This window comes from Natator depressus, chromosome 1 (genome assembly GCF_965152275.1).
Source record: "Natator depressus isolate rNatDep1 chromosome 1, rNatDep2.hap1, whole genome shotgun sequence".
NCBI lineage: Eukaryota > Metazoa > Chordata > Testudines > Cheloniidae > Natator > Natator depressus.
The window spans coordinates 349,020,107-349,043,961 of NC_134234.1; the positions used below are offsets into that span (position 1 = coordinate 349,020,107).

General features: G+C 44.2%; 1 protein-coding gene across 2 annotated transcripts in view; it reads right to left on the reverse strand.

Annotated features, from left to right (window-relative positions):
- GOLGB1 (golgin B1) overlaps positions 1–23,855 on the reverse strand; it is a 107,989-nt gene that overhangs the window by 27,681 nt on the left and 56,453 nt on the right. For both annotated transcript variants that reach the window (XM_074942821.1, XM_074942820.1), the window contains exons 16-17: positions 3,303–3,481; positions 2,247–2,415 (exon numbers count right to left, since the gene is read on the reverse strand). In XM_074942821.1, the coding sequence (XP_074798922.1) occupies positions 2,247–2,415; positions 3,303–3,481 (348 nt within the window). The remainder of the gene's footprint in view (positions 1–2,246; positions 2,416–3,302; positions 3,482–23,855) is intronic.

A 23,855-nucleotide genomic window follows, 5' to 3' on the forward strand; every position in this document is an offset into this window, starting at 1 on the left:
AAAAATATCTAAGGAAGGAGATTCCACCACCTCCCTAGGTAACGCATTCCAGTGTTTCACCACCCTCCTAGTGAAAAAGTTTTTCCTAATATCCACCTAAACCTCCCCCACTGCAACTTGAGACCATTACTCCTTGTTCTGTCATCAGCTACCACTGAGAACAGTCTACAGCCATCCTCTTTGGAACCCCCTTTCAGGTAGTTGAAAGCAGCTATCAAATCCCCCCTCATTCTTCTCTTCTGCAGACTAAACAATCCCAGTTCTCTCAGCCTCTCCTCATAAGTCATGTGTTCCAGTCCCCTAATCATTTTTGTTACCCTTCGCTGGACGTTTTCCAATTTTTCCACATCCTTCTTGTAGTGTGGGGCCCAAAACTGGTACTCCAGATGAGGCCTCACCAATGTCGAATAGAGGGGAACGATCACGTCCCTCGATCTGCTGGCAATGCCCCTACGTATACATCCCAAAATGCCACTGGCCTTCTTGGCAACAAGGGCACACTGTTGACTCATATCCAGCTTCTCATCCACTGTAACCCCTAGGTCCTTTTCTGCAGAACTACTGCCGAGCCATTCGGTCCCTAGTCTGTAGCAGTGCATGGGATTCTTTCATACTGAGTGCAGGACACTGCACTTCTCCTTGTTGAAACTCATCAGATTTATTTTGGCCCAATCATCTAATTTGTCTAGGGCCCTCTGCATCCTATCCCTATCCTCCAGCGTATCTACCTCTCCTCCCAGTTTAGTGTCATCTGCAAACTTGCTGAGGGTGCAATCCACACCATTCTCCGGATCATTTATGAAGATATTGAACAAAACCGGCCCCAGGACCGACCCTTGGGGCACTCCACTTGATACCGGCTGCCAACTAGACATGGAGCCATTGATCTCTACCCGTTGAGCCCGACAATCTAGCCAACGTTCTATCCACCTTATAGTCCATTCATCCAGCCCATACTTCTTTAACTTGCTGGCAAGAATACTGTGGGAGACCGTGTCAAAAGCTTTGCTAAAGTCAAGGAACAACACGTCCACCGCTTTCCCCTCATCCACAGAACCAGTTATCTCGTCATAGAAGGCAATTAGGTTAGTCAGGCATGACTTGCCCTTGGTGAATCCATGCTGACTGTTCCTGATCACTTTCCTCTCCTCTAAGTGCTTCAGAATTGATTCCTTGAGGACCTGCTCCATGATTTTTCCAGGGACTGAGGTGAGGCTGACTGGCCTGTAGCTCCCCAGATCTTCCTCCTTCCATTTTTTAAAGATGGGCACTACATTAGCCTTTTTCCAGTCGTCCGGGACTTCCCCGGATCGCCATGAGTTTTCAAAGATAATGGCCAATGGCTCTGCAATCACATCCGCCAACTCCTTTAGCACTCTCGGATGCAGTGCATCCGGCCCCATGGACTTGTGCTCGTCCAGCTTTTCTAAATCGTCCCAAACCACTTCTTTCTCCACAGAGGGCTGGTCACCTCTTCCCCATGCTGTGCTGCCCAGTGCAGTAGTCTGGGAGCTGACCTTGAGGGTGGTGAAACACTGGAATGCGTTACCTACGGAGGTGGTGGAATCTCCTTCCTTAGATATTTTTAAGGTCAGGCTTGACAAAGCCTTGGCTGGGATGATTTAGTTGGGGATTAGTCCTGCTTTGAGCAGGGGGTTGGACTAGATGACCTCCTGAGGTCCATTCCAACCCTGATAATCTATGATATTCTATGATCCTAGAATCACAGAATCTATGATTCTATGATCCCCACTGCACAATTGGTGCATCCCATGAATGGAAACATACAGAGGACGCTCAAATAAAAACTTCCCTCTAATACATTTGACCCACCTGCTTTCAGATGTTGTGACCTCACTCTTCACAGAATCATACAATATCAGGGTTGGAAGGGACCTCAGGAGGTCATCTAGTCCAACCCCCTGCTCAAAGCAGGGCCAATCCCCAACTAAAGCATCCCAGCCAGGGTTTTGTCAAGCCTGACCTTAAAAATATCTAAGGAAGGAGATTCCACCACCTCCCTAGGTAACGCATTCCAGTGCTTCACCACCCTCCTAGTGAAAAAGTTTTTCCTAATATCCAACCTAAGTCTCCCCCACTGCAACTTGAGACCATTACTCCTCGTTCTGTCATCTGCTATCACTAAGAACAGTCTAGATCCATCCTCCATCACTCTGGCTTCTTCCTGACTGAATTCCAAGCTTCCAATTCCACTATAATATGAAGGGAACTTCATCCTTGCTCACCTGCCTTTCGTATTGCTCCTCTATGACCTGCGTCTTGGACAGGGGTGACTTCACACAATCTTGCACAATCCTTTGCAAGTGACTTAGCTGCTGGTCTTTGTCCGCCAAGGCCATCAAGTACTGCTCTTTTTCCCTCTTGTTCTGCATCTCCCATGTGGTCTTCTCCTGTCTGCAAAGCAACACACAGTCAACATTATAGACGGCACGTCCTACAGTATGTCCTGCGTAGTCACCTGCAGTACTCAGGAAGCCCAGCATAGGCCTAGCAGGGGAACAGTCTCATTACTCCCCACAGTTAACCTATGCCAGGAGAGTTTCTTTGCAACAAGACACTGCTGCATAGAGACAGATATACCCAATTCACACAGTTGAGGACTTAGACAGAGCAGGGTTCAGAAAGTCATTTTGCAGTCGGAGTGGGGACTGCAGCATGTTCACTGCTACACACTTACAGTACCCCTGGACAATATGTTTTCCTTTGTCTTCAGACAGCTTGGACTAGACTGTGATAAACAACTTTTGTCAGTGTGCAAGGCAGGGATAAGAGGTAAATCACTTAGTCTTCTCACTGGCTGGTTAATTTTAGCTCTGTGGGGAAGGACAGACTGCTGTAGGAATATTTATGGACTGCATTTGTTAAGGCTGACGGCAGCATGGGTTGGGCATCAAACTAATAAAATAAAGAATTAGTCACTCATAAGTAAGAATGGCTTCTGCAGTAACACAAATTAGGTTAACAATGTAAGGGGCCTCAGAAAAGAAGCTGGTCACCAGGTGGGGGAGGGAGAAGTTTGCTCCCATGTTCTAGTACTACATAAATTAGGTATAATATTGGATGGGGGCAGTTATACATTCCTCTGCAATATGCAATACTAGCTACCGCTGGAGGCAAGAAACAAAATTAGAAGAGCCATTGGCTTATTCCAGAATGAGTTTCATATAACAACCTGACCTCATCCTCCAGCCATCCGCTCGATTCCCAATGGGACCTCCCCAAATCTTGCATCAAGGAGATTATTGCCCCCATGGACCAGTGTGCAGAAGGGCTGTTCTCACCTGAGCTGGTGGAGCTCCTGTTGGCAGGAAATGCTGTCCTGCCTCAATTGTTCTTGGAGACAATGCTGTTTATCAGCCTCTAGCTGATACTCCTGCAGTCGAGTCTTTAAGTGAGAGATCTCAGCTGTTTCCATGCCAATCTGCAGGTACTGCTGCTGCAGATTCTTCAGCTCTGTCAACTTTAATCAAAGGAAAACAGCAGAATGACAAATTGTGTGACCTCTGCTGAATAGACAGGCAACGTTTTTTTCACTATTTACAGAAATTCCTGAGGTGCTCTTCACTATGGCATCTGGAGAAGGTAGTCACATCCAGCAGGCAGGCAGGGCTTATGGAGTGAGCCATCACTTATCATACAAGTCCTGCTAAAAGCAGCTCAGAACAGCGTCAGCACTGGTGAACTGGCCATCCAGCACAAGATCAAAGCAGTGAGTCCCCAACTTTGGCTCCTGGCCCACCTGTGACCAACACTTCCTGGCAACCCGAAGATTGCTGGTTGGTTACAAACATTCACAGATTCTAAGGCCAGAAGAGACCATTGTGATCATCTAGTCTGACCTCCTGTATAACATGCCAGAGAACTTCCCTAAATTAATTCCTGTTTAAATGGAGCCCATCTTTTAGAAAAACAGCCAATCTTGATTTAAAAATTGCCAGAAACAAAGAACCCAGCACAGTCCTTAGTAAGTTGTTCTAATAGCTAATTACCCTCACTGTTAAAATTTACACCTTATTTCCAGTCTGAATTTGTCTAGCTTCAACTTCCAACCAATGGATCTTGCTGCATCTTTGCTAAATTAAAGAATCCATCATCAAATATTTGTTCCCCATGTAGGCAGTGTTAGGGGGCTTATTCCTTCACCCACTTACTTCCCTGGTCCTTCTCGCATGAACAGAGAGCAACAATACCCGAAGTCCAAAGGTGCAAACAATTCGATGTTTAATGGGGTGAACTTCCAGCAAGCATGATTCCAGTTTCCTTCCTTAGTATCCTCCTTCCCAGCTCTTACACCTGTGTCCCTGTTCCCATTCCTGCCCTTAGCAAAACATTATTCCAATATCCTTACCCCCATTCCCTGTTTCCATTTCCCTTCTTTAGCAAAACATGATTCCAATTTCCTCACCCCCATTCCCTGTTCCCAACTCCCCCACCCACAAACCCACCCCCTCACTTCCTGATTGACTGCAGACTATATAGTAAAACTTGAGTTCGGCTTAGCTATACCTTAACCAATCATTTTCCTGAAATTTAACTAACCAATCCTAACATATTGTAACATGATTATGTAACCAATTATATCCCACCACCTTAATTAGTTTACACCCAGCAAAATTAATTATACAGCAGACAGGAACAATCACAGAACCAGACAGAGATTATACAGACAAACAATAGCAAAGTGGGAACTATAATGACAAAACAATACAGAAGTGAGGATTTCACATCCCAGCTATTGATAAGTGAATTCTTGCCAGACAGGATGCTATCAAACTAAGTTTCCTTTTATATTTTCTAGGCACTTCCCTTTCTCTGGAGGCAATAGGCATTATCAGGACAGGATTGTATTCCTAACAGCCCAATAGCACCTTATTTCAATGTGACTAGTTTGGAATGTGAGGATGTAACCATTCGCTTCCCAGCTTATGGCTGCCTCTGCTCCTTAGCCAAAGGCCTTAGCCTAAGCACAGGGCCTCAAACTGTCACAGTAAGAGAAGGCCCTTACACCGGCAGACAGTGATTTTGATTCTTTCTTTTGTACCTCTATAACTAGCCAAGCGATAAGAATACACCTAAATTCTTAGAGTATAGGCCTTTACAGAGAGCCCTGAATATCTATATCCTAACAGGCAGTAAATAACTGTGATCAAGACACCTCTTAACCTTCTCTTCACTAAGCTAAAGAACTTGATACCCTTGAGTTTATCACTATAAAGCATGTTGTGACAGTGTGAGGCCAGATGGCTACAGGAAGTCACAGTGCAGGAGCAGGCGGTGATGGCGCTGCACCACCATGGAGCTGAGCTCCAGGGTAGCCATGATGTAGTCACTGGGCGTCTCCTGGCAGTTGCTGTTGTAGCTGAAGACGCATTTCTGCAAACTGTTCAGGGTCATGAGGCTGACCTGTTCAAACAGGTCCAGGGATGCAGAGCCTGACACCACCAGCCGGAGCCACTTGGCATGCATGATGTCAGTGCTCTGGGTCCCTTTTCCCTTGGTAACAGAACAGAGGTTACTCTAGGTTAATTAGGACACCTGGGGCCAATCAAGGGCCTGCCAGAACCTGTTAAAAGCCTCCCCTCCAGGCAGATAGGCATGCATGATAGGAGTGGTGGGAGGAAAGTGTGCTACTGGAGAGCTGGGTGGTACAGATGCTGACGAGCACCAGGAGGGAAAACCCCACAGGTACAGAGGTGAAGGGCAGGGAAAATCCTACCCAACAGGGTGAACAGCCCTTCTGCACCCCAGAGGTCTGAGGGAAGAATCATAGAATCATAGAATATCAGGGTTGGAAGGGACCTCAGGAGGTCATCTAGTCCAACCCCCTGCTCAAAGCAGGACCAATCCCCAATTAAATCATCCCAGCCAGGGCTTTGTCAAGCCTGACCTTAAAAACTTCTAAGGAAGGAGATTCTACCACCTCCCTAGGTAACACATTCCAGTGTTTCACCACCCTCCTAGTGAAAAAGTTTTTCCTAATATCCAACCTAAACCTCCCCCACTGCAACTTGAGACCATTACTCCTTGTCCTGTCATCTTCTACCACTGAGAATAGTCTAGAACCATCCTCTTTGGAACCACCTCTCAGGTAGTTGAAAGCAGCTATCAAATCCCCCCTCATTCTTCTCTTCTGCAGACTAAACAATCCCAGTTCCCTCAGCCTCTCCTCATAAGTCATGTGTTCCAGACCCCTAATCATTTTTGTTGCCCTTCGCTGGACTCTCTCCAATTTATCCACATCCTTCTTGTAGTGTGGGGCCCAAAACTGGACACAGTACTCCAGATGAGGCCTCACCAATGTCGAATAGAGGGGAACGATCACGTCCCTCGATCTGCTCGCTATGCCCCTACTTATACATCCCAAAATGCCATTGGCCTTCTTGGCAACAAGGGCACACTGCTGACTCATATCCAGCTTCTCGTCCACTGTAACCCCTAGGTCCTTTTCCGCAGAACTGCTGCCTAGCCATTCAGTCCCTAGTCTGTAGCTGTGCATCGGGTGAGACCTCACTGGAGGGGAGAGACCGAACTGGGGGCCTGGTTTGTTGCCACCAGGCCCGGAGAGGCTACCAAAGACTAAGAGGCTTCCCTCCCCCTTCCCAGTCAGGGAGGCCGGAAGGAACCGTACTCAGGCAAGGTATGGACAGCAAGCCCAGGGACATGGGGAAATTCTGAGGTAGAGAGGAATACACCAGCCCACCACTAAGTGGAAGCATGGAACCCACCAACGCAGAGGAGTGCTGTCACAACGTTTTCTAAGGCCATGTCTACACTAGCACTTATGAAAAAAACCCACCCCTGAGCGACATAAGTTTGCCAGCATAAGCTCTCATGTGCACAGTGCTATCTTGGTGGGAGAAGCAAGTCTAAGGGGAAAAACAACTGTAAACAGTTGGCAGTTTTCAAAGAGACATTATTAAGGGCACAAGAACAAACTATTCTACTGCGTTGGAAAGATTGGAAATATGGCAAGAGATCACCTTGGCTTAACCAGGAGATCTTCAATGATCTAAAACTCTTTTTTGAGTCCTACAAAAAGTGGAAATTCGGTCAAATTACAAAGGATGAATATAAACAAATAACACAAGTATGTAGGGACAAAATTAGAAAAGCCAAGGCACAAATCAAGATCTAACTAGCTAGGGATATAAAAGACAACAAGAAAACATTCTACAAATACCTTAGAAGCAAGAGGAAGACCAAGGACAGAGTAGGCCCGTTACTCAATGAGGGGGGAAAGACAATAACAGAAAATGTGGAAATGGCAGAGGTGCTTAATGACTTCCTAGTTTCAGTTTTCACCAAGAAGGTTGGTGGCGATTGGACGTCTCACATAGTGAATGCCAGTGAAAATGAGGTAGGATCAGAGTCTAAAATAGGGAAAGAACAAGTCAAAAGTTACTTAGACAAGTTAGATGTCTTCAAATCACTAGGGCCTGATGAAATGTATCCTAGAATACTTAAGGAGCTGACTGAAGAGATATCTGAGCCATTAGCAATTATCTCTGAAAAGTCATGGAAGAAGGGAGAGATTCCAGAAGACTGGAAAAGGGCAACCTGGGGAATTACAGACCAGTCAGCTTAACTTTTGTACCTTGAAAGATAATGGAGCAAATAATTACACAATCAATTTGCAAACACCTAGAAGATAATAAGGCGATAAATAACAGTCAGCGTGGATTTGTCAAGAATAAATCATGTCAAACCAACCTGATAGCTTTCTTTCACAGGGTAACAAGCCTTGTGGATAGGGGAAAAGTAGCAGAAGTGGTATATCTTGACTTTAGTAATGCTTTCGACATGGTCTCGCATGACCTTCTCATAAACAAACTAGTGAAATACAACCTAGATGGAGCTACTATAAGGTGGGTTCATAACTGGTTGGAAAATCGTTTCCAGAGAGTAGTTTTCAGTGGTTCACAGTCATGCTGGAAGGTCATAACGAGTGGGGTCCCGCAGGGATCGGTTCTGGGTCCGGGTTCTGTTTAATATCTTCATCAATGATTTAGATAATGGAATAGAAAGTACACTTATACATTTTGCGGACTATACCAAGCTGGGAGAGGTTGCAAGTGCTGTGGAGGATAGGATTAAAATTCAAAATGATCTGGACAAACTGGAGAAATGGTCTGAAGTAAACAGGATGAAATTCAATAAGGACAAATGGAAAGTACTCCACTTAGGAAGGAACAATCAGTTGCACACATACAAAATGGGAAATGACTGCCTGAGAAGGAGTACTGCAGAAAGAGATCTGAGGATCATATTAGATTGCATGCTAAATATGAGTCAATAGTGTAACACTGTTGGGAGAAGAAAAAAAAACAAAAAACCAAACATCATTCTGGGAGTATTGTAAGCAAGACACGAGAAGTAATTCTTCCACTCTACTCGGCACTGATTAGGCCTCAACTGGAGTATTGTGTCCAGTTCTGGGCACCACATTTCAGGAAAGATGTGGACAAATTGGAGAAAATCCAGAGAACAACAACAAAAATGATTACAGATCTAGAAAACATGGCCTATGAGGGAAGACTGAAAAAATTGGGTTTGTTAAGTCTGGAAAAGAGAAGACTGAGAGGGGACATGATAACAGTTTTCAAGTATATAAAAGGTTGTTACAAGGAGGAGGGAGAAAAATTGTTCTCCTTAACTTCTGAGGATAGGACAAGAAGCAATGGGCTTAAACTGCAGCAAGGATGATTTAGGTTGGACATTAGGAAAAACTTCCTAACGGTCAGAGTGGTTAAGAACTGGAATAAGTTGCCTAGGGAGGTTGTGGAATCTCCATCATTGGGGATTTTTAAGAGCAGGTTGGACAAACACCTGTCAGGAATAGTCTAGATAATAGTCCTGCCTTGAGTACAGGGGACTGGACTAGATGACCTCTTGAGGTCCCTTCCAGTTCTATGATTCTATATTCATAAGAAAACTATGAAAATGTGGTCTTTATGAAATTAGCATAAAATGAGTGGACAACTGATTGAAAAAACCATACTCAAAGAGTACTTGCCAACGGTCCCCTGTCAAATGAGGAGTACCTATCAAGTGAGTGGGGTCCCACATTGTTCTGTCCTCGGTCTTGTACTATTCAATATTTTCATTAACAACTTGGATGATGAAGTAGAGAGTACATTTACAAAATTTGCCGATGACATCAAGCTGACAGGGGTTGCAAACATTTTGGAGGACAGCATTAGAACTCAATCTAATCCAATCTTAATTGGAGAATTGGTCTGAAATCAATAATAATAAGATGAAATTCAATAAAGATAATTAGAAACGACTAGGCGCAGGAAGGAAAAAAAAATCAAATGCATGACTGCAAAATGGGGGAAGAGAAGGTTACTCTCCTTGTGCAGTAACTGAGGTTCTTTGAGACTGTTGTCCCGGTGGGAGCTCCACTTTAGGTGTCTATGCGCCCTGCACCTGCCTTGTTGGGTTGTGCACGCGCCGTTACTGTCTTGCACCACCTGAGGCAGTTACATAGCACTGCGCAACCAACCGTCCCTTGGTTCCTTTTCTACCGCAGAGAATCCGTGTGAAAACTCTGAAGTAGAGGGGGGTGAGGGAGGGTAGTGGAGCACCCACAGGGACAACCATCTTGAAGAACCCCAGTTACTGCACAAGGTGAGTAACCCTCTCTTCTTCTTTGAGGAGTGTCCCTGTGGGTGCTCCACTTTAGGTGCCTGTTGGGCAGTCTCTCTCAGTGGAAGGGAGGGGCTTCAGAGTTGCCTTTTGGATGGTGGATAACAAAGCGAGCCCAAAGCGAGCATCTGATGCTGATTGTTGCTCTATAGCACAGTGTTTCATGAATGTGTGGGCTGATGCCCAGGTTGCTGCTCTGCAAATGTCAGTAATGGGTACGTTGTTGAGAAAAGTCACAGATGCTGCCTGTGCTCTGGTAGAGTGCACTCCCGCTGGGACTTGTAGGTGACTCTTTTGGTAACAAAGGTGGATGCATCCTGATATCCATTTGGATAGTCTGTTTTGAGATTGTTTGTCCTATTGAGCATTCTGTTATGGAGACAAATAGTCTCGTGATTTCCTAAATGTTTTTATTCTTTCAATGTAGAAAGTCAAAGCTCTGCGAACGTCCAATATGTGAAGTGATGCCTCCCTTTCATCTGCATATGTTTTTTTTGAAAAACACAGGTAAGTAAATGGGTTGGTTCAAATGAAAGGGAGAGGTTACTTTGGGTAGGGACTTGGGGTGTGGTCTTAAAGTAACTTTATCTTTGTGTAAGGGCGATATGCCATTAGGGCACCTAGTTCTCCCACCTGGCTGGCAGATGTGATGGCGATGAGGAAGGCCACCTTCATAGATAGGTGGAGTAATAAGCAGGAAGCGAGGAGCTCAAATGGCTTTCCCATAAGTCAGCGTAAGACGAGGTTGACGTCTCACATGAACGGCAGGTTCCTTGTTGTGGTGTAAGCGTTCTTAATGCCTCTAAGAAAGTATTTAGTCATTGGGTGAACAAATATGGTGACCCCATCCACCTTCTTGTGAAAGGCTGTGATAGCCACAAGTATACCTTGATAGAGCTTGTAGACAGCCCCAAATTTTTAATTTCTAATATGTAATCCAGGACCCTTGGTAACGAGCAAGATATAGGCAAAAATCTATCTTGGCACGAAGTGTTGAACCGTTTCCACTTATAGATATATGTGTTTCTTCTACTCATTCTACGGCTGTTCAGTAATATGTATTTTACTTCCTCTAAACAGGCAGTCTCGACCCCTCTTAGTCACGGAGCAGCCAAGCCTTTAGGTGGAGAACTGCGAGGTTGGGATGGTGAACATGTCCCGCATCTTGTGAGAGGTGGTGAGATATTAGGGGAAGGGTTTGAGGTGGGCATATTGCCATCCTCAGAAGGTATGGGAATCATGTTTGCCTGGGCCATGTTGACGTTATTATAACATAAGAACGTTCATACTGGGTCAGACCAAAGGTCCATCCAGCCCAGTATCCTGTCTACCCACAGTGACCAATGCCAGGTGCCCCAGGGGGAGTGAACCTAACAGGTAATGATCAAGTGATCTCTCTCCTGCCATCCATCTCCACCCTCTGGCAAACAGAGGCTAGGGACACCATTCCTTACCCATCCTGGCTAATAGCCATTAATGGACTTAACCCCCATAAATTTATCCAGTTCTCTTTATAGTCCTAGCCTTCACAACCTCCTCAGGCAAGGAGTTCCACAGGTTGACTGTGTGCTGAGTGAAAAAGAACTTCCTTTTATTTGTTTTAAACCTGCTGCCCATTAATTTCATTTGGTGGCCCCTACTTCTTATATTATGGGAACAAGTAAATAACTTTTCCTGATTCACTTTCTCCACACCTCTCATGATTTTATATACCTCTATCATATCCCCCCTTAGTCTCCTCTTTTCCAAGCTGAAAAGTCATAGCCTCTTTAATCCCTCCTCATATGGGACCCGTTCCAAACCCCTAATCATTTATTTGCCCTTTTCTGAACCTTTTCTAATGCCAGTATATCTTTTTTGAGATGAGGGGACCACATCTGTAAGCAGTATTCAAGATGTAGGCGTACCATGGATTTATATAAGGGCAATAAGATATTCTCCGTCTTATTCTCTATCCCCTTTTTAATGATTCCTAACATCCCGTTTGCTTTTTTGCCTGCCGCAGCACGCTGCGTGGACGTCTTCAGAGAACTATCCATGATGACTCCAAGATCTTTTTCCCGATTAGTTGTAGCTAAATTAGCACCCATCATATTGTATGTATAGTTGGGGTTATTTTTTTCTAATATGCATTACTTTACATTTATCCACATTAAATTTCATTTGCCATTTTGTTGCCCAATCACTTAGTTTTGTGAGATCTTTTTGAAGTTCTTCACAGTCTGCTTTGGTCTTAACTATCTTGAGCAGTTTAGTATCATCTGCAAACTTTGCCACCTCATTGTTTACTCCTTTCTCCAGATCATTTATGAATACGTTGAATAGGATTGGTCCTAGGACTGACCCTTGGGGAACACCACTAGTTACCCCTCTCCATTCTGAAAATTTACCATTTATTCCTACCCTTTGTTCCCAGTCTTTTAACCAGTTCTCAATCCATGAAAGGATCTTCCCTCTTATCCCATGACAACTTAATTTACGTAAGAGCCTTTGGTGAGGGACCTTGTCAAAGGCTTTCTGGAAATCTAAGTACACTATGTCCACTGGATCCCCCTTGTACACGTGTTTGTTGACCCCCTTAAAGAACTCTAATAGATTAGTAAAACATGATCTCCCTTTACAGAAACCATGTTGACTTTTGCACAACTATTTATGTTCTTTAACGTGTCTGATAATTTTATTCTTTAATATTGTTTCAACTAATTTGCCCGGTACTGACGTTAGACTTACCAATCTGTAATTGCCAGGATCACCCCTAGAGCCCTTCTTAAATACTGGTGTTACATTAGCTATCTTCCAGTCATTGGGTACAGTAGCTTTTTTAATGATTACTTTGGATTTGTCTTTCTTGATCTTGTGTATGACACGAGTTAAGAGTGGGGTCGGATTGAATGCATACATTAATGGTGCATGCTTTTAGCAGGGGGTTGGACTAGATGACCTCCTGAGGTCTCTTCCAACCCTAATTTTCTATGATTCTATGATCCCATTTGACGAGGAGAGAGTGTCGCCTAGGGAGAGGGCTTGCAATCCTGCTCTGGAGCAATATCATGGTCACTCGGCATTCTGTGCTGGTGGAAAGAGGTCTATGGTAGGGAATCCCCATCTTTTGTATACTGTATGTAGAGCACTGGGATCTATCTCCCATTCGTAGCTCTTTGCAAAATCTCAGCTTAAGGCTGTTGAGTTTTGGCATCCCAGGAGGTAAGATGCCAACATGTGGATGTTGTTGCTGATACACCAATTCCAGAGCCATATCACTTCTGTGCATATGGATTGTGATCTTGCACCCCTCTGGCAGTTTATGTAAAACATGCACACTACATTGTCCGTGAGGATCCTGATGGCTTTGTTTTTTATTAGAGGTAGAAAGTGACTGCATGTGTTGTGGATTGCCATTAGCTCCAGCAAGTTTATGTGCATGTTGGATTCTGAAGGGGACCATCAGCCTTGAACTGTGTTGTTGAGTAAATGTGCTCCCCAGCCTATTAGAGAGGCAGCTGTGGTGACTGTCATTGTTGGGGTCCTTTGTAGAAATGGGGCCCCTGTGCAGACGTTTCTTGATTGTGTCCACCATTTGAGTGAGTCCTTTACCTTCCTTAGCATCGTGAGCTGTCTACTTAGGCTGAATCTGTGTGGACCGTACACTGTTCAAAGCCAGGCCTGCAGGCATCTCATGTGAAGTCTGGCATGTTCGACAACAAATGTTGCTGCTGCCATATATCCTAGTAGTTGGAGACATGTCCTGGCCAATATTTGTGGACTATCTGTCACTGTTGAAATTAAGTTGACAAGTCTGATAAAGAGTGGTTGAGGTAGTGTCCCTGTTGCACAGATGAGGCAAGCTCCGATAAATCCTAGTATCTGGATGGGGGTCAGTGTGGACTTCTGCCTATTTATTTGTAGCCCTAAGTGTGTGAAGAGTGTTATCATGCTCTTTGTGGCGCTTACTGAAGAGGGATAGGGAAGGAGGGTGGGTAGGTGGGATAGAGGTAAAGTGGATGGAATAACCATTTTGAATAATTTCCAAAACCCGTCTGTTGTGATGGTGTTCCAGACTTGGTAATATGGTGGCAGATGATCTCTGAATGGATGGGAGACAGTTTCTGTTTCCTGAGTTAGAGAGTATGGTGGTCTCATGCCCGCAACCACACCTTCAAAATTGTTGTCTCAAGGTGGACTGCTGGGATGTCGAAGGCTGATTTTGGTTTTGCCGACATCTGGTTTGTCTTTGGTTTATGCCGTTGGTCATACTGCCTGTGGGGTTGTGTGTATGGCGGTGAGTGAAATATCTGGATATAATACCAGCCCTGTTTCTTTTTATTTGCAGGTGTGTAGATGCCCAGAGATTTTAAGGTTGCCCTTGAGTCCTTAAGGGTGTGGAGGGACTCATGTGGTTTAGCCACAAATAACTTTCGGCCTTCAAAGGGCAGATCCTCGAAAGTCGAGTGGACTTCCCTAGGAAATCCCAAGAGATGTAGCCAACATGCATGGCGCATGACAACAGATGTTGCGATGGATTGTGCAGCCGTGTCTGTAGAGTCAAGTGAGGCCTGTAGTGCTGTCCTGGTGATGAGATGGCCTTCAGCGATATTAGCCTTGAACTGTTCTTTTTTATCCTCGGGTGAATGGTCAATAAATTCTGACATTTTTGAGAAATCTTTGAGAGTACATTTGGCCAGTAAAGCCTCGTAATTCGCTATGTGAAATTGTAATGGGGCAGAAGAATATGTCTTGAGACCGAAGAGGTCTAGCCTCTTCCAGTCTTTGTCACATGGGGTTGCTCTGGTGTGGTACTGTTTCCGCCTCTCATTTACTGTCTCCACTACCAAAGAGTTTGGTGTGGGGTGTGTAAACAAAAATTCTGCTCCCTTAGGACAGAAAGTACTACATAGCATCTATCTTTTGCATGATGGTGTTGCAGTTGTGGGTGTCTGCCAGATGGTTTTGGCAGGCTCCATAATAGCATCACTTACCAATAGCGCAATCTTTGTTTAGGTCGATATCTGGAGTATGTCTAACAGTTTATGTTGGGACTCCAGCACCTCTTCGAGGGATATGTCCAGTGACTCTGCCACCCTTTTAAAGAGTTCCTGGAACTGCTTGAAGTCATCCCCTGTGGTGGGAGCATTATCGTTTTGTCTGGTGACAAAGATGACAGAAGGCAGTGGTGAGGCTTCCTGATCTGAGATTTCCCCCAGTTTCCTCAGTCATTTCTTCCTGTGTCTCTGAGGGTGGTAGGAGAGGTGGTGAAGCACTGGAATGCGTTACCTAGGGAGGTGGTGGAATCTCCTTCCTTTGAGGTTTTTAAGATCAGGCTTGACAAAGCCCTGGCTGGGATGATTTAGTTGGGGATTGGTCCTGCTTTGAGCAGGGGGTTGGACTAGATGACCTCCTGAGGTCCCTTCCAACTCTGATATTGTATGATTCTATGGCGATTGTGGAGCTCTTGATCTTGATGGACTAGGGGCCCTCCTATGTTGAGCCCTGTATAATGCTCACAGATCCCAGTATGGCTAGTTAGGTTGGAATGGCATGGCTGCCAGAGCCCACAGGTGCCCAAACCAGGTACATGCTTCCGCAGTAGAGGGGTATTCTGGCCAGTGTGATGTCCAGGTTTGGGTGAGGAGCTATGAGGTGTATAAATCACTCCTTCATCCTCATCTTCAGCATCGCTGGAAAGAGTGGGAGCTGACTGCGGTGGAGTAGTTAGTCGGTTCAGTACCAATCAAGTTGGAGTGCCATCAGTACCAAGGAGTGGAGATTCTGGCGTTGAGGAGACCATCAGGTCTGTATGTTGCAAGAACTGATGTGGCACTGGGTGTGTTGGTGCCAGAGTTGGCATTGCTGGCGTATGATCTACAGAAGTTGATGCTGCAGGTCTTGTTCTGTGTTGTGTAGGTACTGCAGGTAGCACCATTTTGCTGCTCGGTGCCGAGCACCTCTTCAGCTCCATGTGTACTGGTGCCGAGGGCATTAGTTTGCCCTGTGAGACACAGGTCGAGCTTGCCCGCTTCGGGTCTTTTGCTCTCTGTGTTCTCATAGTGCCAGAGGGACCTGGTGCCTCAGAGTCCGATGTACTCAGTGCCAACGGTACCAAGGAGGACTTGGTAGGAGGCAATTGCTTTTTCTTAGTGGATTCCCAGCGAGGCGAAGCCTGAGTGTGGCTTTTTTAGGTACAGGCTCTTTTGTGGAGGCTGTTGAGGCAGGACCTCTGTCAAAGGCTGCTAATGGTGACCATTGGCCAGGAGGGGTCCTTGACTCGGGGTCTGAGGCCAGTCTCAAATATTTCTCCATCATCAAAAGTTTTAAATGGAGGTCTCTCACCTTCCTTGTTCTAGCCATCAGGGTTCGGCAGTGTGGACACTTTTGGGGAATGGGAGTCTCACTAAGGCAGCGGACGAAAAGCATGTGTCCATCCGAGATCGGAATTGACAGTCTGCAAGTCAGACAGCGTTTAAAGCTGGGTGATCCAGGCATGCTGGAGAGACACTGTTTTCAGTAAAAGGGAGTAGTAACTTGGAAGGATTCTAACTTATCTTCCTACTCTAAGGGGATAGAGGAGAATAATTTATTTTTGGATAAAGAATAAAGAAGTAAGGGTAGTAACCCTGATAACTAACTACTACAAGCTACACATATTGAATCTATTTCCTTAAGTTAAGTATCCTCACACCTTCTTGTCAACTGTCTAAATGGGCCATCTTGATTATCACTACAAAAGTTTTTTTTTTCCTCTTGCTGATAATAGCTCATCTTAACTAATTAGCCTTTCACAGTTTGTAATAACTTCCAACTTATCTGTATAGATAGATAGATCTATCCATCTTACTGTATGTTCCATTCTATGCATCCGACGAAGTGAGCTGTAGCTCATGAAAGCTTATGCGCTAATAAATTTGTTAGTCTCTAAGGTGCCACAAGTACTCCTGTTCTTTTCGCGGATACAGACTAACACGGCTGCTACTCTGAATACTACAAGCTATGTTTTCTAAGGATAAATGAGGTGCTGCTAAGTTGTTCCAACTCAAGCCAAAGGCAGTACAGAAGGAACTGAGGGACAGTTGGTCGCACAGTGCTTTGTAACTGCCTCGAGTGGCACAAGACCATGATGGTGTCGCCGATTTCAGGCACAGGGTGCACAGGCACCTAAAGTGGAGCACCCACAGGGACATTCCTTGAAAAAGAACAACTGTCTAAGCAGCAGTACTGCAGAAAAGAAGCAGGGGTTTATAGTGAATATGAGTCAGCAGTGAAGATGCTGTTGAGAATAAGGCAAATGTCATTCTGGGACGTATTAACAGGAATGTTGTATTAAGACATAGGAGGTAATTGTTCCACTCTACTTGGCATTGGTGAGGCCTCACGTGGAGTACTGTGTCCAGTTTTGGGCATCACACTAAGAAAGATGTGGAGAAACCGGAGAGTGTGTCCATTTTTTTTGATAAGAGGCTTAGAAAACGTGACCTATGAGGAAAGGTTGAAAGAACTAGGCATGTTTAGTCTAGAGAAGAGAAATTATAATAATCTTCAAATATGTAAAAGTTTGTTATAAAGGGGATGGTAATCAATTGCTCTCCAGGTCCACAGAGAGTAGGACAAGAAGTAAATGGCTTAATTTGCAGCAAGGGAGATTTAGGTTAGATATTAGGAAAGACTTTCTAACTACAAGAATAGTTAAGCACTGGAACAGGTTATCTAGGATGTTGTGGAATCCGCATCATTGGAGGTTTTTAAGAACAGGTTAGACAAATCTATCAGGGATGGCCTAGGTATACTGAATCCTGCCTGAGCACAGGGGAATGGACTATATGGACTGTTCAACATCTTTATGAATGATCTGGATGACGGGATAGTTTGCACCCTCAGCAAATTTGCGGATGATATTAAACTGGGGGGAGAAGTAGATACGCTGGAGGGTAGGGATAGGATACAGAGGGACCTAGACAAATTGCAGGATTGGGCCAAAAGAAATCTGATGAGGTTCAACAAGGACAAGTGTAGAGTCCTGCACTTAGGAGGGAAGAATCCCATACACCGCTACAGACTAAGGACTGAATGGCTAGGCAGCAGTTCTGCAGAAAAGGACCTAGGGGTTACAGTGAACGAGAAGATGGATATGAGTCAACAGTGTGCCCTTGTTGCCAAGAAACTAATGGCATTTTGGGCTGTATAAGTAGGGGCATTGCCAGCAGATCGAGGGACATGATAGTTCCCCTCTATTGGACATTGGTGAGGCCTCATCTGGAGTACTGTGTCCAGTTTTGGGCCCCACACTACAAGAAGGATGTGGAAAAATTGGAAAGCGTCCAGCAGAGGACAACAAAAATTATTAGGGGACTGGAACACATGACTTATGAGGATAGGCTGAGGGATCTGGACTTGTTTAGTCTGCAGAAGAGAAAAGAGTGAGGGGGGGATTTGATAGCAGCCTTCAACTACCTGAAGGGGGGTTCCAAAGAGGATGGAGCTAGGCTGTTCTCAGTGGTGACAGATGACAGAACAAGAAGCAATGGTCTCAAGTTGCAATGGGGGAGGTCTAGGTTGGATATTAGGAAACACTGTTTCTCTAGGAGGGTGGTGAAGCACTGGAATGCATTACCTAGGGAGGTGGTGGAATCTCCATCCTTAGAGGCTTTTAAGGCCCGGCTTGACAAAGCCCTGGTTGGGATGATTTAGTTGGTGTTTGTCCTGCTTTGAGCAGGGGGGTTGGACTAGATGACCTCCTGAGGTCTCTTCCAACCCTAATCTTCTATGATATGACCTCTTGCACTCCTTTCCTGCCCTAAATTTCTAGCATTAGCCCTTTTGGCTACCAAGTTGCACTGGGAGCTCATGTTCAGCTGATCATCAACCACAACCCTCAAGTCGTTTTCAGAGTCACTGCTTCCCAGGAGAGAGTCCCCCATCCTGTATGTATGGCCTATATTCTTTGTTCCTAGATATATACATTACATTTTGTAATATTAAAATGCATAGTGTTTGCTTGCATCCAGCTTAGCAAGAGATCCAGCTCATTCTGTATCAATGATCTGCCCTCTTCACTATTTACCACTCCCCCAATCTTTAGGTCATCTGCAAATTTCATCGTTAATGATTTTGTTTTCTTCCAGGTCATTGATAAAAATGTTAAATATAGGGCCAAAACTTATTCCTGTGGGACCCTCCTAGAAGAGCACCATCTCAATTATTAGTTCCCATTTACAGTAACATTTCAAGACCTGTCATTTAGCCAGTGATTAATCCATTTAATGTATGCCATGTTAATTTTATATCATTCTAGTTTTTTTAATCAAAATGTCATGTGGTACCACGAAAATGCTTTACAGAGGTCTATTACATCAAAACTATTACCTTTATCAACCAAACATATCATGTCATAAAAAAAGATATCAGGTTAGTTTGACAGGATTTATTTTCCATAAACCCATGTTGATTTGAATTGGTTACATTACCCTCCATTAATTCTTTACTAATTGAGTCCTGTATTAATTGTTCCTTTTTATTTATTTATTTTTTTTAAAGGATCGGTGTCCAGCTAACAGGCCTAGAATGACCCAAGTCGTCCCATTTACCAGCTTTAAATACTGGCACATTAGCTTTCCTTCAGTCTCCTGGAACTTCCTCACTGTTCCAAGAGGTAATGAATATTAACATTAGGGTCCAGTGAGCTCCTCAACCTGCTGATTTAAACATGTCTAACTTTAGCAGCTGCTGTTTAACATTTTCCTGAGATATGCACAGAGTCATAGGGTTAGAAGGGTCATATAGTCTAATCTCCTCCCAAGATGCAGGATTTTTGGGCTGTATAAGTAGGAGCATTGCCAGCAGATTGAGGGACGTGATCATTCCCCTCTATTTGGCATTGGTGCACCTAGCATTGGCCACTGTCTGAAGACAGGATACTGGGCTAGATGGACCTTTGGTCTGACCCAGTATGGCCATTCTTATGTTCCTATTTCATTCCTTTGATCATCTTTGTCGCTCGTCTCTGAATCCTTTCCAATTTTTCTACATCCTTTCTAAACATTGGTGACCAAAAATGGACACAGTACCTCAGGAGAGGCCTACCCAATAGAGCAGTAATGTCTCTGTTAATGCAACCTAAAACTGAATTTGCTTTTTTTTGCATCATCACCACATTGTTGATTCATAATGAGGTTGTGATCCACCACATGTCCCAGATCCTTCTGCCAACCCAGTTTTCTGTATGTGTGCATTTGGCTTTTCTTCCCTAAATGTAGCACCTTTTACATTTGTCTTTTTTGAATTTCATTTTGTTGTCTACCCCAGTTCTCCAATTTATCAAGATCCCTCTGAATTTTAGCTCTATCCTCCAAAGTATTGGCAACACCCAACCCCCCAGCTTTGTGTCATCTGCAAATTTGATCATTTTGCTCTTTATTAATGACCTGGACGTAGGTATAAAGATATTAAACACTGGACCCAGAACAGATCCCTGTGGAACCCCACCTGAGACCTCCCTCCAATCCAACATCACTCCATTAATAGTGACTCTTTGTTTGCAGTTGTTTAACCAATAATGTATCCACTTAATGGTAGTTCCGCCAAGCCCGCATTTCTCCAGCTTTTATTTTATTACAATGTCATGTGGGACTGTGTCTAAACCTTGCTGATGTCCAGGTATATTATGTTCACGGCATTCCCCCATCTGCTAAATTAGTTACCATGTCAAAGAAGGAAATCAAGCTGGTTTGGCATGATTTGTTCTTGGTAAATCCATGCTGGCTGCTAGTGATTACCCCTTCATCCTCCAGGTATTCGCAAATTGAATGTTTTATACATTGCTTCCCAGGTATCAAAGTCAGGCTGACTGATCTATAGTTCCCCACCTCCTCCTTTCCCCCCTTTTTAAAGATGGGCACCATGTTAGAGCTTCTCCAGTCTTCTGGGACCTCTCCTGTCATCCATGAATTTGTAAATATTGTTGCCACTGACTCAGATTTCTTCAGCGAAATCCTTCAGTACCCTGAGGTGAATAGCATCTGGCCCCGCTGATTTGAATTAATTCAAATTGGTCAGAAGATCTCTGACATGTTCTTTACTTATTCCAGTCTGCATCCCTTACCCTTTAGTGTCTGTTAACTTCGCTAGTCGTCTGGTCACGTTATTTTTTGTGAGAAGACTGAAGCAAAACAGGCATTGAGCAACTCTGCCTTCCTATCATCTTCCATTACCAATTCACCTTCTCCATTGAGCAGCAGACCCTCACCATATTAGTGGAACAGAAAAAGTCTTTCATCACCCATCATAAGATAGGATTACATCTCTTTTTTCCCCCCAAATACAGAATAGAACTATTTATTGGACACTTCTCTTTTTTCTGCATTATTATTGATAATTCTATCATTTCCATCCAGAAATGGACCAATACCAGTGCTGGGATTCTTTTTGTTTGTAATATACTTAAACTCCTTCTTATGATCCTTAAATCTACTAGCCATAGATCTCTCATGTTCTTTTGCTTCCTGTGAAGGCATAAGCAATACCATTCCTCTGGGGTCAGATGCCTACAGCTGGCTGACTGATTAGCCCAACCCGTGCACCTCGGGAAAGACCTGCAATTTTAACTAGCTGAACCTCATAAAAGCAGAAGCAGGAAATGGAAGGGGACTGCAATACTTAGCCAGAGGCTGGAGCAATTGCTGGGAGGAGTGGTGCCAAGAAACCAATGGACAGAAGGGAGATTGGGGAAAGTCCTGTTAACAAAACATCTCTGAGGTAAGAACCAGGAATTGTTGGGTTGATGAACTTGTGGGAAGAGGGACAGACTTGGAGAAAGGGACTCTCTCTTCAAAAAGTCTGTACAGGTTGAATCTCTGAAGCTTTGATCCTATTTCCACTAAGAAGTCTTAAAAAAAACACCCACAGTAATTAATCTGCCTGGAAACTACCTTCCCTGGATTCTGTGAGAAGGCCCAGGCAGCATTTTCCCAGGGAGGGAATGGGCTCAGCTAGCATAAGCATGAGTCCAGCCAGAAGAGAACGCTGTAAGGTAGGGCCCAATCCTGTATACTTCCTTTATTTTTATTTTTATTTTTTTTTTACAATTTCTAACTTATTTATATTAACAATTAACTTTCCCTTTCTTCCATTTGTTATGAGGGATGGATGGATGGATGGATTCAGGTTTTTTTTTGTTTGTTTTTTTTTTTTGTTTTTGTTTTTTTTACAGTGGCCTTCACCTCCCTTCTAAGCCAGGCTGGTCTTTTAACCAGCATGGCCTTCTTTCTCAGTTGTAGATTTTTGTATATATAGTAAAGTATTTTTAAACAATTCCTATCGTAAGATTTTTGTTTAAATTATTTTTCCCAGTAGTTGTTTTCAGCTTTGTGAAACTTTTTCTTTAAAAAAAGCATCAAGTTTTTATATTGTAAATATAAAAAACTGGCTACAATTTTACAAGTGTGTATATATGATACTGGCCCTTCCTTGTTTTCTGCTAAAATAAATGTAAGCATTTTCCTACTGTCACTTGAAGTTACTGTTATAGGGATGTTATGTAAATGTGAATGGAAGGGAGTTCATACGAGACACTCTTTGAAGATGTGGCTCACATTATGAGAAAAGTTGAGAACCCTGAACTAGAGTATCTGTTTATACAGTAGAACCTCAGAGTTATGACCACCAGTGTTACAAACTGACCAGTCAACCACACACCATATTTAGAACTGGAAGAACACAGGCAGCAGCAGAGACAAAAAAAAAAAAAAAAAAAACCAAAGTAAGGAAACTGTTTCTGTGCTTGTTTCATTTAAATTAAGATAGTTAAAAACAGCATTTTTCTTCTCCATAATAAAGTTTCAAAGCTGTATTAAGTCAATGATCAATTGAAACTTTTGAAACAACAGCACCAAAACGTTTTGTTCAGAGTTACAAACTGTGACGAAGCGGGACTGTTCTTAATGTTTCCTCTGAATATTGTGGGGGTGCCTCAGTTTCCCCTAGGCATTTCTTAAGTACCTAGATGGTGGGATAAGGGTGTATGATCATTGCAGAGCCCTAGAGGGCAGGTGTGTGCAGGGGTCTGGACACAGAGAATGGCTGACACCCTGTTTCCTGGCAACTGATGGCCTGGCCCTTCCCCCCTGCAAGGTGAGAGCTAAAGGGTTGGAGAACAAAGGAATCAGGTGACCTCCTGGCCCGGGAAAGGGCCAAAGCCCAGCGGAGGAGGGGCTGGAGAGAGTTTCAGTTTGGGGCTGGCTAGGGACACGGAGTGAAGGGCAGATGTGGTTGTCTGGCTCACTGCCCCCCCCAAATGGACCCAGCTGAGGAGTCTGGTTCTCTGCACCTACAAGCTCTGTTTTAGACCATGTTCCTGTCGTCTAATAAACCTTCTGTTTTACTGGCTGGCTGAGAGTCACATCTGACTGCGGAGTTGGGGGGCAGGACCCTCTGGCTTCCCCAGGACCCCGCCTGGGCAGACTCGCTGTGGGAAGTGCACGGAGGGGCAGAGGATGCTGAATGCTCCGAGGTCAGACCCAGGAAGGTGGAAGCTGTGTGTCCTGCAGACAGTCTCCTCACAGAAAGGAGGCTTCCCCAGAGTCCTGACTGGCTATGTAGGGAGCAGTTCCAGAGCATCACCCAGGGACTTCGTGACACAAACGTTTCAGAGTTATGAACAACCTCCATTCCCGAGGTGTTTGCAACTCTGAGGTTCTATTGTATAATCTCATCCAGGGCATACCATAAGTGCGAGGGAAGGCATCTGGATCAGTGTCCAATAGGCAGAGACACCAGGTCTTTTAGAGAAATTTTTGTATCCTCATTCTATAAAGATCTGGAAGCAAAATTGAGGCACAGAAGTTTCAAAGAATCTTGTGATACTTCTGTCTAATTCTGTTCTACTCTATTCAGGTATTCATGCCACATACATCATCGTACGTCTAAGAATATCCAACAAGGAGATACACAAGCAGATGAAAAATTTCAAGGATGTGTACACAAAAACAAGCAACACAATTCACAAAACATGGATTGGGTTTTGGAACCCCCTGTACTAGTCTCCAAAACAATTTGGAAGACTGCCAAGAAAGGCACTGTGGTAAGTGAAAAGTAGTGCTGAGACACCTGCTCTGCATGAGGCAGTATTATGGATATAGTTTAAGAATAGATTGAGTCCTCTATTTTACACTCTACTGATAAAATGTAGCCTCTGAATTTCA